The 16,474-nt window shown below is 47.7% G+C and overlaps 7 protein-coding genes across 7 annotated transcripts; 3 read left to right on the top strand and 4 right to left on the bottom strand.

Annotated features, from left to right (window-relative positions):
* Positions 1-387: 387 nt before the first annotated feature.
* On the top strand, positions 388-3,280 carry N7518_008734 (uncharacterized protein; the record flags this gene model as incomplete). The annotated part of the gene is made up of 5 exons (XM_057189661.1): positions 388-817; positions 1,540-1,581; positions 1,629-2,821; positions 2,869-2,973; positions 3,032-3,280. 5 exons carry the CDS (start codon positions 388-390, stop codon positions 3,278-3,280), a joined length of 2,019 nt encoding a protein of 672 aa, XP_057041364.1.
* Positions 3,281-3,542: 262 nt separating this feature from the next.
* Positions 3,543-4,818, bottom strand: N7518_008733 (uncharacterized protein; the record flags this gene model as incomplete). The annotated part of the gene is made up of 5 exons (XM_057189660.1): positions 3,543-3,838; positions 3,904-3,974; positions 4,032-4,405; positions 4,460-4,527; positions 4,581-4,818. The coding sequence occupies 5 exons, from the start codon at positions 4,816-4,818 to the stop codon at positions 3,543-3,545; spliced, it is 1,047 nt and encodes a 348-aa protein (XP_057041363.1).
* A 2,098-nt stretch (positions 4,819-6,916) lies between these two features.
* Positions 6,917-7,867, top strand: N7518_008732 (uncharacterized protein; the record flags this gene model as incomplete). Its single annotated transcript, XM_057189659.1, has 3 exons — positions 6,917-6,947; positions 7,001-7,456; positions 7,518-7,867. The coding sequence occupies 3 exons, from the start codon at positions 6,917-6,919 to the stop codon at positions 7,865-7,867; spliced, it is 837 nt and encodes a 278-aa protein (XP_057041362.1).
* A 121-nt stretch (positions 7,868-7,988) lies between these two features.
* Positions 7,989-8,654, bottom strand: N7518_008731 (uncharacterized protein; the record flags this gene model as incomplete). The annotated part of the gene is made up of 1 exon (XM_057189658.1): positions 7,989-8,654. The coding sequence occupies one exon, from the start codon at positions 8,652-8,654 to the stop codon at positions 7,989-7,991; it is 666 nt and encodes a 221-aa protein (XP_057041361.1).
* Positions 8,655-9,358: 704 nt separating this feature from the next.
* On the bottom strand, positions 9,359-10,855 carry N7518_008730 (uncharacterized protein; the record flags this gene model as incomplete). Its single annotated transcript, XM_057189657.1, has 3 exons — positions 9,359-10,320; positions 10,373-10,646; positions 10,700-10,855. The coding sequence occupies 3 exons, from the start codon at positions 10,853-10,855 to the stop codon at positions 9,359-9,361; spliced, it is 1,392 nt and encodes a 463-aa protein (XP_057041360.1).
* Positions 10,856-11,534: 679 nt separating this feature from the next.
* On the top strand, positions 11,535-13,148 carry N7518_008729 (F-box protein; the record flags this gene model as incomplete). The annotated part of the gene is made up of 1 exon (XM_057189656.1): positions 11,535-13,148. The coding sequence occupies one exon, from the start codon at positions 11,535-11,537 to the stop codon at positions 13,146-13,148; it is 1,614 nt and encodes a 537-aa protein (XP_057041359.1).
* Positions 13,149-14,318: 1,170 nt separating this feature from the next.
* On the bottom strand, positions 14,319-16,145 carry N7518_008728 (uncharacterized protein; the record flags this gene model as incomplete). The annotated part of the gene is made up of 2 exons (XM_057189655.1): positions 14,319-14,978; positions 15,030-16,145. 2 exons carry the CDS (start codon positions 16,143-16,145, stop codon positions 14,319-14,321), a joined length of 1,776 nt encoding a protein of 591 aa, XP_057041358.1.
* Positions 16,146-16,474: the final 329 nt, after the last annotated feature.

Here is a 16,474-nt window from a genome sequence, read left to right as displayed (position 1 = left end):
ATCACTCTTGAGGAGACAATGTTGAGAATTTCCAGCCGATCTGCTACAGAGTTAAGATAAAATGGGACTTTCTCCAAATACAACACCCCACCGAGGCCGATTTATGCAATGCGGGAGGCCGATCTCGGGGCATTTGATTATCTCGGCATCTCCTGCTCTTATCGACATTCTACCGCTCACTGGATGACAATGCCGAACTCCCTTCATGGCTTGATTTGGTTACTCTGTGACATTTGAAATGGGGATAAACTATACAAGCCAATGTTCCACCATGGAACGCGTAAACCATATTCGCAGAAACTGATCGGATGATAAAAAGTGATGTAACATGTCGAATCTTTCAAACCACCTCAAATTATCTTCCATGCATTCCCAAAGCAACCCGAAATGAAGAACCTAGTCAAGCAAATCCGATTCCCAGCGCTCGAGGACATCCTCAACTTCGCACAAAATGTCGCAGAAACCTCGGGCCGATGGGTCAACTGGCAGATCATACGAGGCATGCGACATGTATGGTGGGAGACGGACTGGGACGTGCTATCCCGATGGGCGCAATCGATCATCGAAACAGAAGAGCGCCTGCGCGAAATCACCCAACGCGAGACCTTCGTCAAGAAGAATATCTATAGGTTCCACAACGGCTCCGACGAAGCAGCCAAATCGGTTCTGCCGGATTTCATCGAAGAGCTGATAGCTCTGGACCACGAGTACACGCGCCTCGAGCGGATATACGATACCCTCCTAGCGGGCTGTCCCGTGGGCCCTATCAAGGGCGGATACCTGTGGATTCGAAAGCAGCCGCAGTGGCATCTCAGGAGTGAGTGGTTGCGCCAGGATTGTGCGAGGCGCGGTGGGTGCTGTGGTCGTCGGTGCAAGTGTTGTGAGAAACCGCCCGATCCGATGAGGAAGAAGGGTTGGGGTCATTGTACGGCGAAGTGTGCTTGTTGTAATGATGCGCTTGAGGACGGATTTCGACTGACCGAGAGAAATCGGAGAACATTGCAGCCGGAGTTTGATCTTACTGTTTACCCGTGGAGTGATTATAGTCGAGAGATGTTTCGTGCTTATATCTGGTCGCTTGAATAGGCTCTTTAATAGTTTGCCTTAAGAGGATGTTGCTTGAACGTCCGTTGCTCTGTATAATCAAACGCCGCTTTCCTCTTATCAATGTCCCAGGATAGAACTAAGCGTTTTGCAGGGGTTTAAGGCTTAGCTTGACACAAAAGTCGAAGATACCATACCTAGAGTTGCAGGTCCATGCGAATCAAAGATAATCAAATGATCAGCGGGGAAGCTTCCTAAAATCTCGCCAAGCCGGCATGTTTAACGCATCCTGATTCGACCGAGTAGTTAATATCAGAGCCACTTGGGGAGTACACTGGGAGTTTCCCCGCAGATGATATTCACACTTGATAAGATCTGCGCAGGTGTAAGGCACTGATTGCTTAAATAGGCAGGATCACCTTGCCCATTGCTCGCTCAAGTTCACCTTTCCCTTCAGTATCCAACTCTCAACTATGGAGAATGACAGTAATCAAGATGAGACCATCTGGGCTCCAGGAACAGTCAGGCTAGAAGATAGTAAGTGACCGCCAACCATACCGATACATCTTGACTTACAAAGCCAGTCCACCAATCCAGAGACCAACTGGTCCTATTCCCCACGCCATCAGCCGACCCCAACGATCCTCTCAATTGGTCAACAGCTCGCAAAGCCCTCAACTTCACCCTAGTAAGCTTCTTCGTGCTATGGACTTTTGTCCAACTCGACATCGGCTTTACAGCATGGGGCCCAATGCAAGACGAGCTCAACTTCTCAGTCGATCTACTAAACGCCAACGCAGCGGTCAATTACGGCGGTCTTGCTATAGGCTGCATATTCTTTATGCCCCTGGTCCACAAGTACGGCCGACGCCCAATCTACATATTCAGCGTGGCCGTACAATTCGCATCATCCATCTGGCAAGCCGAGATGTACACGGTCGGCGATCTAATGGGTAGCGGCCTGATATCCGGCATCGGCGGCGCAATCAGCGAGATAGTTGTGCAGATTACCATCGCGGACATGTTCTTCGTGCACCAGCACGCCACTATGAACGGCTGGTATGTCGTCGTCCAGTGTGCAGGAGCATTCCTTGGCCCCGTAGCATCGGGATACATCGTGGTGGCACAAGGGTGGAGGTGGATGTGGTGGTGGTGTGTCATTTTCTTCGGTGTCACACTCCTCTGTGTGGTATTCCTTTTCGAGGAGTCAAAATATGTCCCTTATCTGGATGGTCGGGAGTTTATTGCGGATGCACAAGTGACCGATGAACCGTCCAAATCACACAAAGATAGGGACGCAGCAGATGCAAAGAGCGCCAATGAGACGATCGCTAGCCCCGTACATACCAACCCGGCTATTCAGATGAAGACGTATTTTCAGCGGATGGCTTTGGTGACCATCACCAACGAAGCTCTGTGGCCGCATTTTTATCAGCCAATCGTGGCGCTCTTTACCTTCCCGGCTGTTTCGTATGCAGCTATCACATACGGATCTATGCTGAGCTGGTTCGCGATCATGACTTCCTTACAGGCATCCTACATGATCATACCACCCTATAACTTCGACGCCATTGGGGTTGGGCTGATGAATGTGGCTCCATTTGTTGGCGCTCTTCTAGGTTTCCCCTTTGGTGGACATTTGAGCGATAAATCTATTTTATGGTTATCCAAGCGCAATGGCGGTATTTACGAACCGGAGATGCGTCTTTGGCTTGCTCTGCCTCTTGCCATTATTGGCCCCGCGGGGATATTAATGTTCGGTTTGGGTCTTGCCTATGTGAGTACATCCGAAGCATGCAGTTTGAATATTCTAACATTATCTAGGGTGTGCACTGGGCTCTTCTTGCCGTCGGATTTGGATTCTTTGGATTTACACTCGCTTCAATTAGCGGTATCACCCTCTCGTATCTCATGGATTGCTATCAAGACGTGAGTACTGATCTTATTTCGAGCGTTTGGGTTCTATTTCTAATCTGAGCGCTTCTAGATCATTAGCGACGCATTAGTCGGAGTGATTTTTATGCGAAATATCTTCTCGGTGGTTGTACTTTTTGCGTTGACACCTTGGGTTGATGGGATGGGTTTGCGAGACTTGCATATTCTGCTTGCAGTTATTGCACTGGTGGTCCTGTTGATTCCTGTTCCACTTCTTGTCTGGGGTAAGAAGGCTAGGTTTGCTACGGCCTCGAGTTATAGGAAAATGGCGGCAAATCAGCTTTGCCACCGGACTACTTAGATACCCTCCTACTACTAGAATATATGTGGTAAATTGGAACTCGGCTTTGGCTTTCAGTTGAAGGAAACGACCTTGACGAATATTAAGTAATGTTATAATTTAGACAAGCCCATAAAAATAAGACTAAAGGTGTATAGTGTTAATGAAGTTATCACAAAGAAGAATATAAACGAGCGTTTCAATGTGTTCCTATTTCGCCTGACTCCCCCACCCTATGCAATCCGCATAGAGCCTTCCCACCTAGCGAAGAAGAGTCCCAGACCTAGACGCTCTCCCTCGGCTTCTCATCCTTGTAGTCTTCATATCGAGGCATCTCAAATGTTTGCCGAACCGCATAGGAGACATCTTGCTTATGGTTGGAAGTGATAGTGCCTCCAGGATTGCTCGAGGCCACAAGAGTCCTGTCGGACAGCTCGGATACGTTGTTGGAGGCACGGATTTGAGACCAGAAGTTGCGATGACTCAACTTGAACAAGGGGCGGAGGTTGGGGAGACAAGCAGCCGTGATTCCAACTGCTGCTTCGATACAGGTCCACACGATGACGGGAACTTGGTTATCTGAGCATGTGGTTAGGGATATGGATCGGGAGATTGAAAGGAATATTGGCACAGTCGATACTCACAGGTAATGTCAGGACCTAGCTCAACCAGTCGGATCATGGCATTGAGGCGGAAGATATCGAAGATCAAGGTTCTAGACATGAAATGTTAGTATTCTTTCACTGTAGCGCGAATGGGATATCAAACATACAAGCCACCGACGAGGAATACTCCAGAAAGAAGCGCCTTCTGGCCGTTTGAGATCGGTAATGTCCACACGACTCTCATGGGCATGATCAAGAGAATGATGTCGGAGAGGATGTTGGGGATTTGGATTCCATAGTAGAATTTGGCTGGGTCAAGGCAGGCTCCTTCAACCGACTGGTCCCAGAACCTTTTGACGGGGATACACAGAAGAGCGCCGGCAACGTAAACACCCACAACCCAGAGAGTGACGAATCCGAACATGATGTTCACTGCAATTGTCATGTGTCGGACTGCAAAGAGTCGCCTGTACAGCGCCAGAATAGAGTATTTAATGAAGGCGATGCAGCCGGTGTAGATAAAGGCGTTGGCAAAGCCGAGCTATCTTGAGTCAATACGTGCATTTGATAGTTATAGGGCTGAGGGGTTACATACTTGGAAGTAAACCACGAGGTTTTTCGCTGGGATCATTGTGATGTGTGACCCCATTCCATTGAATAGGACTAATATGGCATTAGTATAAAGTGGGTTTAATGGGCATTTTGATATCACTCACGAACAACGACTCCACTTGAGCATGCATATTTAAAGAACAGAGCAACCATAATCAAGTAGTCGTCCATGAAAAGCCTACTCCCAGTCACCTTCCTCGCCAGGATCCTGAGAGCAACGGAGAGAGTCGACAACGTGTAAGCAAACACCAGGGCAATAATCATCGACCGGCGTAGCTCCTGGTTCGGGTGTTCGAAGTCTCCTGGTGTCCACGTGGGGGTGGAGGAATCTGGGGAAGACATGACAGGCAGGTATGGTGGATCAACTCAAACAACAAGGTAAGATTAAACGAGAGGAAGTTGTTGGCTTGAATGATTTGGAATCATTTAAGGCTGCGTCTTGGGTCTTTAATATACTTCGAGAAGATGAGGAAGGGGGAAAGGGATCTACGTATGTAGTCTGGATATGTCATATCTTTTGACATCCACGAAAATACCGCAAAGATGATATGAAGAGTATACCGATCACATTGATGACAGGGTATTTGCTAGGTACGGATGGCAGTTCAGCTCAGGCACCCTCCAATGCGAACGACTACTGATTGATTGTAGTGTGCGACTATTTTGCCTTAGGAAAAGCTAGATGATGTTAATCAACGGCCCGTCGGATCATAAAGCAACAAAGCATTGTATACCTTGGCCGTGGAGGTTTCACCAATCATATGGAGGCCAAGGAACCCTTTCCGGACGTATCATCTTGGAAGAGTGGATATATCAGATTCGGATCTGACACTCATGAGATCCACTTTATGCAAGTTATTTTTTTCCGAAAGCCCGGCGGATAGATGTGTTGAACAAAATGACAGCATGTTCTAGCGCAGTACGTCTTTGATCGAGATAATTACTGGAGATATGCGTGAAGAATGATTGTTCATTGCTTTGCAGTCAAGTTCTCATACTAGAAGATTACTCAACGAAATTCGGAATTCATCACTATATTTCAAGCAAGGGATTAGCAATAAATAATTTTACACGGTTTTGAGATATAGATTCTCCTACGATAGAGTTTCCCAGAGCTCTATCGTAGGAGAACCTAGAAATAGAGGCATACACGGAATATCTGGCTTTCTCCATATGTACCACGTCCAATGTAGCCAAAAACGCCGAAACCGCCATGATCGTCCAATAATTGAAAACAATGCGGGTTGTGCCATATAATACAGATGTGAAGCCACTGTTTTGGCAGATCCATGTATAATGAGACAGTTGACGTCTGGGGTTGACCCGATATGATATGTCTAAAGCACAGCAGACATATCCGATTGCGGCCCACATGGTGGCATTTAGTGGAATTCAGCCGTTATGTTGATCCACATGACAGCGCTTTTGCCATTGATTATGAAGTTGATATACGTCTCATGCAGCTATTGCACTGCCGCTGCACTTCGATTGCACATCTATACCCGCTTTTCCTGGACTGTCGCACATGAATACGATGTTAAAGCGATCTCAATTTGAATTTCTTAATACATCGTTCATGCACAGTTTTGTGCAACATATGTTGTACAGCTTAATTGTCGATGGAAAATGTTATGAATCCACTTTTCACTCCGCACGGAGATCCCCGATCTTCGCGAGTGGCTATATCGGAGATTAGCCCGATCGAACGTCCGACTCTTCACAGAGCTGAGAGCATGTCATTGGAAGGTCCACATGGGTATATTACGTCTTCATAGTTTATGTTCGCCCTTGCCGTTCTGTGGCTCAATGTCCTCGACAAAGTTCGACGGAAAGTCTAACATCCCGGATTTGCAATGCCTCAAATTTATATATACTTTGATCGTCCCGGCTGTTGACTCTAGGAAGCAAGTATAATCCAAAACAGTTAGCATCTTCCAAGCTATCCACACTACGAGCAAGGTACACACCTATAGTAACACATAGGGCCATTCCATTGAAGCACACGAGGGAAAGTCGCACACATATTACATATTTGCAGCTGCCGTGGTCCAGATTCCGACCTGCAGCTTTATTATCCGCAAGGGTGACGACACTATCAATGTTTCAGAGCCGCAATGTGTCTTTCCAAGGTTGCACCTTTCCATGACTCGGGAAGATCCCTGTCCCACAATCCTTTCTAGTGGTATCATTGGATGCTGAGGCAATGTTTGCTGCGTCTGGCTCCACTATGGGGCTACGGTAAAGTGATTACCCTTCCGGTCCAATTGTTGACGCCGATAGCAATCGACTTGGGCATGGACCCTTCCAATAAACAGACGCGATGCTTTAGATGCACGCCATCGACGATTAGCGTCAAGCCGCAGGATCGATCAGAGAAATGCCCCTACCAAAAATATTGCATTCCCGAAGCTCTCCCACTAAAATATCGTCATACGCGAGCATGGCCAAAGTCGCTCTTATCACCGGCGGTAGTATGTAGCTTTCTATCCTCGGATCATTCATTCACTAAGTTTATTGAAAAAAGCTAGTGGAATCGGGCTTGCAGTTTCCAAGGACCTGAGCCAGACCGGCAGCTGGCAGGTCAACATTATCGGCACCAACCAGGAGCGAGGCCAAGAAGTAACAGCCTCCCTCTTAAATGTCACATTCTACCAAGCCGACGTACGCAATTACCAACAACTAGCCGCTGTATTTGACCAGATCTTCAATGCCACTGGCCGAATAGACTTTGTCTTCGCGAACGCCGGAAGAGCAGATTATACCGATTTCTTCGCTAAATCTGAGACCGGCATCCCACCCGAACCGAGTTCTGAACTTGTTGATGTCAACGTGAACGGCGCTCTATATACCAGTTACCTTGCGATGCACTATTTCCGTCGCTCTCCGGAGTTAACGAAAGGACATAGGAATTTGATACTCATGTCGAGTATCGGGGGACTATACCCCTGCATGTTGACCCCGGTGTACTCTAGCACTAAACGTAGGCTGAGAATTAGCAATTCTAATAATTTTGCCATCAGACATGGCTAATAAATTCCTAGATGCGCTCATTGGATTCACTCGCTCTGTCGGAGAGCGACTTTGGGAAGACGGAATTCGGGTTAATGCTCTGTGTCCTGGGGTGGTCGAAACGCCCCTTCTTTCCAACGAGGCGTTTAATGCGATCTTCTCGCGGGAAATACTCATTCCTATAGACGTTGTAACTGGTGTAGTATCAGAGCTACTGTCTGGGGCGGATATGGTAGTTGCCAAAGGGATGCGTGTCGCTGGTAATGAGATGCATTCCCGGGCGCTTCATGTTTCAGGAAAGAGCTTTCTTTTTATTGAGAAGCGCGAGTTTCATGATGAGCAGTCTCGGATAACTTGGGCTGCAATGATGGGGCATAAATAATTGGAAGCGTAAATGCGAGGGAAGACCCAATGAGCTCGAGATAAGGTCCCAAGACTTATGTCGCCGTTTTAACATTTGATCGCTCTATATTCCTGCCTATCTGGTTTCACAGAATTCACGTTCAACACTCGGAATGTTGAAACACCTGATGCACATGTTTAAACTCAATTTCCTTGCAAACCCCTGGCAGGTAGAAGATCCCCCATGCCATGAGAACAACTGCCGTCTGATAAAAGTCAAATGCATAACTGGGCCACTCATTGACTGCCATGAATTGATCGGGTCCCATCCCAAGCTGTGTCAGTCGCATCACATTGCGACCAGTAGCAATAATCGAGATTGCAAGACCAAACAGCTGATTATAAAGTTTCCAATGAGGCATCGTGAGTTGGATATTGGCGAACGAGGGTCGTCCAAATCGAACAGTCCAGAATATATTCTCCACAAGAGTGAATATCCAAAATACCATCTGGCATACATAACTCGCTGTGAGAATATTTGTTGCAGACTCAATGAGTGTAGCCTTATGGGTCAGAGCAATAATCATAGCACCGGTGCCCTGAAGTAAAAAAAGGACAATGTTGGAAGTGAGGTAAATAGGGAGTCGTAATTGGGTAGGGAGCAGACCCAGATTCTCGGACTCCAAACAGCGCATCATTTTGACTTGTGTGAGATTGACGGTAAACATGCAGAGCGTTGGCCCAAGGATGAGAAACATATTTTGAACGCCGTAGGCTCCAAAGCTATAGACATCTTCTGAGGAGAACACTCGAGCCCCCAGACCCATTGCTTGAACTATGGAATTGTGAGCGGGAGAATATTCTAATCGGACTTAGTTGTTTCATACCTAGGGCTGCTACCAGCATATAGCTACCATCCCATGCTCGAGAGCGACACATACGGACCGCATGTGTTGCAAACAGGGCGCAATATATACCCACTCCAATGACCGCGGGAATCAAACTTGGCGTATATGGATAATAGGCGGTTGAAGACATCATATTAGGAAGGATATATAAAACAAAGACCAATTGGCTCTTGAAGATGTAAGTAAGTAGTAATGAAAGCGAGCATCACTGAAAAGTCCGGATCCCCCATGGCATTTATAACATTGGACCCTGAGTAGGGGACCACTAACTCGATGCAGATCAGATCTCAACTGAGTAATCATAACATAGCTCTTGATGGCAGCCTAGGGGCCCTTGTGAAAGACTATTTCGACAACCTACAATGTCTCGGCGGAGGGTCGGGTTCGTACTCGGGTTCGTAAAGGAAAGGTTAATCTTATTTCGTGCATTCCTCAAGGCAGGTACATTATAGATGAGGCTAATCTGTTCTCAATTGTAAAGGCACCAACATATCTTATTCTTCAATAATATTGACGACCAAGAGGTTCAGGCATGGGATGATCACCTCCTTCCAATTAAAAATATAATATATAATAATTAAGACACGCTCCTGTCGTGCAGAGAAGAAAAAATAGAGATCAATTTAATCTTGGCAGTTCAAATCATTCGCCATGCGCCTCCAAACAAATTCAGGCAGCCTCCCATGAATCCAATAACCACCATCATTCCCATCCTGGCTCCGCCCTTTCCACGTCACAACCAAATCATCCAAGTGAGTCTTGGTCTGTCGCAGAAGTCCGCAGTAGTCAACACTGCCCTGTACGAAGAGCGGACATTCGCCTTCGATATCGAGACCATAGAGCGGCAGGCTTTTCCATGAAGTGATGCGCGGTTGAGCCGCGCGGCTGCCGTATGATTTTGGGACCATGGGTCTTTTCGTCGGGTTTTTGTGCTGAGCGATTATCTCTGCGATGCATTCTGATTGCTGCCCTTCGTGAACCGCACGCCGAATGTGTGTTGCCAGTCGAACCAATGAAGGGGAGTCATATTCGCTTGTTGGTATTGGATCCGGCAGGGGCATCATGTACCAGGGGTTAGAAAGGTTTGCCTCTGACTGGAGTTGTTTTGAGATATCGATGGTTAAGCCGAAGTTGTGGGCAGTCGGTGAGTGTAAAGAAGCCTGTGCAGGTATGGTCTTAGTGAGCTTCTCCAATTTGGGGCAAACTGTATGACAGGTAGCATCACTGACCTTGTAGATAAAAGCCAGCAAGAGATCATGTTCAGTTACCTTGACCTTTTTATTTTCGGCCTCTTCTATCCATCTCTGGATTTGCCCTCGGGGGACCAACAAGGTCTTGCCGATCCGTCTCGCTGAAGGGTAGCATATATTTCGCCCAATCTGTTTCCCGAGGGCCGTAATTCCTGCTATCCAAGTCCGATTCATGGAATATTTGTGCAGATCTGCGATTCGATGACACTCAATCTTCTCCACGCATTTTTCGATTACTTCTGTTTTCAGTGACAAGAGTGGTCGGGCATGGAGGCTGTGGGTAATCTTTTCTCCCCTAAGCAGGCTACAATAAGCCTGGACTATTTGATGAGCACCTATAATCACCTGTCAGTTCTACTTCTTTGTGCTTTCTAAGGCGTCAATTACCATTTGCATCGCAAAGAGGCTGCAGAAACTGGAATCCTATTATGCAGGCATCGGTCAAGAACACCGTTCGTATAGAGAATACTCGCTGCCTCCATGCATGCAAGACTCCATACCCAAAATCTAACGCCTTATCGAATGCCTCGGAGTCAATCAATTGTGGTGAGTCCGGCTTGGGGGAGACTTGGAGAATCTCGCTGAGCTCTTGCTTAAGGATTTTCCCTTTCCACACTTCGGCTAGGTCACCGGGGTCTTTCGGATCCAAGAATTTCGTTTTCTGTTTAATGTTAGTATAGTTAATGACCGTGGTTGACGTTACCAAGCACGTACCAGCGGATCCATTCGCAAGTTCAGTACAGGCCATTGTGACACGAGTGTATCGGCGGCGAACTGAAAGTCGAGCGGGCTAGGACTGGTCCTCACAACGATTGACAGAGCGAACTCGAGAGGTCTGGCATAGCCCATATCCAGTGGACTTGGCTTCATAATGAAATTTACAAAAAAATAACAAAATAACACGAGATCCAAAAACCGTGCTTATCAAACCGACCCAATGTTATATTAATAATAAAAAGAGACAGAGTGAGGCCGTCACGGAAATCAACATGTTAGTATCTGCATATCTGCATATTGATCTGTTGACCCCAACTTTAACGTCTCTCCCCACATAATTGCCCTCTGGAATGCCCACCCTGTGGATCTCCTCCAATGAGCTTCCTGGCATGGAATTCTGCACCATGGTAGAGACATCTTTGGAATGCCGTATGCCCCCACACAGACCCCTATGTCGCTCACAATTGCCCAAACCTAGCAGCAGTCTTGTTAGAGGAGATTGGAAATGTGCGGGCAGGTTGTCCACCAATCGTAGTCGAAGATTGCAGAAATATTAACTCCTGTCATTCCCTATACGAATTCCAGCTAATATCAAGTATGATGTTGGTTGTGATGAATCGATTGTCTGATATCCCGTGATGATGGATGCCGGGATCAACCGAGCCACTAGCCGGCCGTTACATTTTTTACAAAATTACAGACCCCTTTCAGTGTGTAATTTTTGTAATAAATGTAACGACCCGGTTAAATCGTGACTAGCGTACGGCGGTCGAAACCGACTCTCCTGGCAACTTCGAACATGCTTGAAAGTTGGCATCTTTGGCACCTCTGAATGGCTTCTCTATCTCTGCCTCCACCTGGTTTCGACGTCGGTATTGACCGGTTTTCCAGCCTTCCTGTCGAGCTTCTCATTTGCATTTCCTCTTACTTGACCAATCGCGACCTCAAGTCTCTACGCTTGGCATGTAGACTCTTGGCTCAAGTCGCTCATATCCGTGTGAATCGTGTTTTCCTCTCCGCCAACCCATGCAACATCAGAGTCTTCCGCGCAATCGCAGACGACGAAGATTTCCGGCATCATGTCACCGAGATCGTATGGGACGATGCTCGTTTTATCGAGGGCCCAAAGCCGCATCCCCACCCCACTGGGGAGATTGACGAGGCAGACATAGACCCTGACCAAGGATGCCCCTACTGGTTTGTCGCGGCATGTAAAGAGAACATACATGACCGAAATGTGCGGAAGACCTACGACATAGTGCGGCCAGATGACGTCGCACGGGGAAAACAAGTTATTACGCAACTATCGCTGAAAAGCTGCTGGCAATTTTACCAGAATTTGCTCCAGCAGCAGAAAGACGTTCTTTTCTCAAACAGCGATGTAGACGCGTTTATCTACGGAGTCGGGCGATTCCCAAAATTGAAACGAATCACCATCACTCCCGCAGCGCACGGGTGGATCCATGCCCCATTATATGATACCCCTATGATTAAGTCCTTTCCGTGTGGATTTAACTACCCGATTCCACGGGGATGGCCGACGTCGAGAGATTCGCAGATTCCGCTACACGCCCATCCATGGAGAGAAGCCACTGAGGACCGGAAGAACCAATGGCGTGCATTCCGAAACGTGGTATCTGTGCTCGCAAAAAACAAGCTGCATGTCCCAGAATTGGTTCTTGCTGTCAATCAGCTTCCGACTGGGCTTAACTGTACTATCTTTGATCAGCCATGCGAGGAATACGACAACCTCCTTACAATACTTCGGAGCCCTGGGTTTTGTCGTCTAGATCTTCCACTTCTTGTGGGTGGGCAAGAGCACGAAGACTGGCTCTCATTCCGGAGCGGTTATCTTAAGCACGCTTTGTCCGAGGCGAAGAATATGAAGTACTTCAGTTTTAGAACAACAGTCGACACCGATGCCATACGTGACATCTCGGGCAATCCCACCCACTTCATCCCACTAAAGACTATCCTCCCTGTGGAGGAGTGGCCAGAACTCCGTTCCTTCAGATTATCGGGTTTCCTAGTGAAGCAGGGAGACATGATAAATTTCCTCGCTGGACTGCCGAAGACCACATGTGTTATCGAATTGAGTTTCCTTGAATTCCTTGATGGTTGCTGGCATGGTCTGCTCACTGAAATACGTGACACATTATGTTGGGACCAGCGAGACAAGGAATCAAGACCCAAACTCATTATTGGTATAGCGGACTCGATGCGCAGGGCAGGATTTGGCATCTGGCTTGACAACGAGGTGCAAGACTTTATTTATGGAGATGGACCGAATCCTTTTTATCCCAACTATGGCGACTACCTAGGAGCAGGAAGAGTGGGAACCTGCCGGGATACATTTGAGCCGGGGCGTCCGCGGCGTAATGTGGATCGTTTTACTATAGCTCGGATGGGGTACTTCATGGCAGAGCCCTTCGCTGACATGTTGTAGTATGTAACTAACTATAGTCTGCTTCATCGTACCTTCGAACACATACACATCGTTCGAATCCATATACAATGAACGTGGCATTGGGAAGAAACCAACTGATAGACCGCTTGGTAGAAATGTGGATAGAAGAAATTGTAAACTGAAAGGATGGAGACTGTTTCTGCCTAGCAGAGGACCGCAATCCGTTCGGCACGATCTCGACCCTAGAGCTCGGCACTACGATATGTGTGAAATTGCGAGAATTGCTAAGGACAAGGACAAATTCTTGACTCCCCTTGAGAACAGCGATAACGAGAACGGCTTGAAGCGCTATTGACCAGCCAACCTCTTTCATACGTCTCGCGCGAAGTTCCTCGTACGACGCGTGCTTTAGGTCTTATCTGACTGATGACCACCCTCTACTCAATCTCTACCGTCAACCACTATTGAGACCAAACCAGCAAAGCCTAAAAGGGAAGCAAAAGAGAAAATAGCAAACCATCTGGTCTGGCCAAGTCCTTGCCAAGGGCCTCAAAATCGAAACCTCAAGGGGACAGCAGGCGAGGTGGTGTGCGGAGAAGTACCCGGCTGCAACAACACGTTAAACAAACCAGGCGGTAGTTGGGAACAGGCCCGGCTGTCCGGGGCTGCGAGGCTCGGAGCTCTGGCGACTGGGATTCTCCTAATCTCCACCAAATGGCTCGGCCGTTCAAGATTATTCGTACTTCGTTTGCATTCTCGCAGGAGGGACCGTTGGGGCTGCAGAGAAGCTATGCGTTGAGGAGAATAAGAATATTTAGTTTTTTGCTGATCGGTCAAAGCTTTACTCTCTGCAGGTGGCTAAGAAGAGGTGTATGGCCTTTTTGCTCTGTTATACCGGAAGGGAAAGCCTATAGCGCACCTAGATAAGAATGTAGAGGCTTCAACGTGAATGGCACTGGTGGTTAGGAGTGTAGAGTATAGTACTGTGAGCGACGGAATCGTTAATAAGTTTGCTTGTCGGATGCAAAGATTGACTAATGCTTGATGAGGGAAATTCATTTGTGTCCTTTGTGAATCAAACTGACGGAGGTATTTGCTGAAACTTGAAAGTGAACAAAACGACATAATAAACAAAACAAACGATGGCAAAATAAACAAAACACGAACCATATATGCTCGTACAGAGGCTTCGAAACGTATATATAACCATCAAACGTTCCCATCCTGAGGTAGACCTTTCTCCGTCATCAGCTTATTCAGTGTTGCGGCATCAATCCGCTCATCCATGTCCGGGTCCAGTAGATCTCGAATGATATAACTAAGCGACTCATCTTGTTGATCTAGCTTTAGCCGAGCAGCCTTGACCAGGTCAATCCACTGGAGCATCGTATCGACAGCTTTCATATAGGGTGACTGATGTATGTTCGTAATCAACCAATGCGGTGTTTTTTCAGGCAAGGGAATGTGGCCTAATAGCCAGAGTATGACAATACCCAAGGCCCACATGTCAGATGGCGGTCCACGTAACTTCCAGTCCAGCAAGAACTCGGGTGGCAGATACCACGGCGAGCCACCACCGGGCGAAGGATTGCCATCCCAGAAGCTGAGGCCGAAATCGATCAAAATGGCACCCCGATCAGGGCTGTAGAGGATATTGCCTGGCTTAACATCGTTGTGAACAATTTTATTGCCATGGATAAAAGTAAGTGCCGAGGCCATATCAGCCAGGATCTTCTGCGCATCTGAGGAATCTCCGATAAAAATGCCACTGGCTTGATGCCGCTGACACCAAAGTGATTCGGCTTCGACGTGCTCAGTATATATACTGTGGAACCGGGCGTCAGATCCGAGCATGCGAAGTATAGCGGACTAGTGAGCGTATCAGTTCTGGGACCAAATGAACGGGACGAAAGGACATACATGGCTTTTGAGAGAAGAGTGGATCGCCGATTCATGTATCCAAGATTCAGCAGCCCGGATTGCGTCCCTCTCACTTCTGCCGGTGGTTTTGATTACTTTGACAACCATGAGCTTGCCTGGCATACCCGAGTGCTCTGCCTGCCATACAGACGAATTTGCCTGCTCTACAATAGTCCTGCATCGCGTGAGCCGATATCCTTCGTCGCCAGCTCCGACAAACATAGTATCGCCTTTTGCAAGCTTCACAAGTGCGTTACCAGCCGAAACAGCCTGCATACCACGTGAAGGCTCAATCGCTCGGTATGTGGATTCTCTCGATTTCACCCTCTTTGACGGAGGAAAGTCGGATCCTGGCGCGGATCGTTTAGTTGCCGTTTTAGCAGCTATCTCCCATGAAGTTCGCGGGAGTATCTCGAATTCGACGAGGGTTATGCCATTGATCTCGATAGCACAGGAACCTTTGTATAAAAATGCAGGGTCTGTAGGCAAAACCTTCATCGATTCCTTATTAAGCCGCACGTCGAGGGTTTCAAAAGAACAGGCATTCCGGAGAATGAGACGATCCTCGCCAGGGTCCAAGTACAAGTGAAATCTCATATCATGATGGGTAACGGTGCACCCGACTTGCTCGGCGTTCGGAGCCACGACGAGGACCCTGGCTGATTCGCTTTTCTCTGGACAGTCACCCAATTGGACTTCAACCCAGTTGTCATAGTGCCCGGCTCCTTTGTAGGGAGATATATCGAGCTCAGTGACCCTGGGATATAGAATAATTCTAGCTGTCGGTTCGTTGGACGTGATCGAGTCCAGACGTAGCATGCTGAAATCCAGGTCCATGGATTGGTTTCGGCTCGTTTCTAGATAAGGAGGCGAGAATGTCTGGGTTGGTTCTGTCAAGCTGGGATGAACTTTCGTTGAGCTCGGGCCAGCCTCTGTCGAGATGGGATGAACTTTCGTTGAGCTAGGGCCAGCCTTTGTCGAGATGGGACCAACCGTCGATCTAGGATCAACTTCGGTCAAAGGCAACGTAGCCACTTCATCCTCTCTGGGCTCCTCAGTGTCCTCACTTTGGCCTGTCTGGCCAAGCTTCCGTTTAGACTTGGAATTGAGTGCCATTCCGGGACCGAGAAGCTGCTCATAAGCAGACTATAGAAGTTTGCCATATTATTCGTATTACCATCTGATATATGTATGCCGTGATTCGCAATAGAACCGAAGCGCCGGCGGAGCGCCCACGGAAATAAACCAGGCACATATGCATGCACAATCCAACTTGCCGCTGGACATAGTAGACCGAGAGTGAGGGCCAATAGACTAAATATAGCCGTGCATGGCCATGTCAGCACTAAGCTTGAGCGTCTTAGATTGGCCGGAGCCCATGGCTGAGGCGCCAAAACTGGTTTCGAGTATAAATAGAATGTCCTTTGATTCTGCAATGTTAATTC

Source organism: Penicillium psychrosexuale (assembly GCF_028828465.1).
Source record: "Penicillium psychrosexuale strain IBT 29551 chromosome Unknown utg000004l, whole genome shotgun sequence".
NCBI lineage: Eukaryota > Fungi > Ascomycota > Eurotiomycetes > Eurotiales > Aspergillaceae > Penicillium > Penicillium psychrosexuale.
The sequence above is the reverse complement of the archived record's forward strand: the minus strand, read 5'-3'. Positions and strand labels throughout refer to the sequence as shown.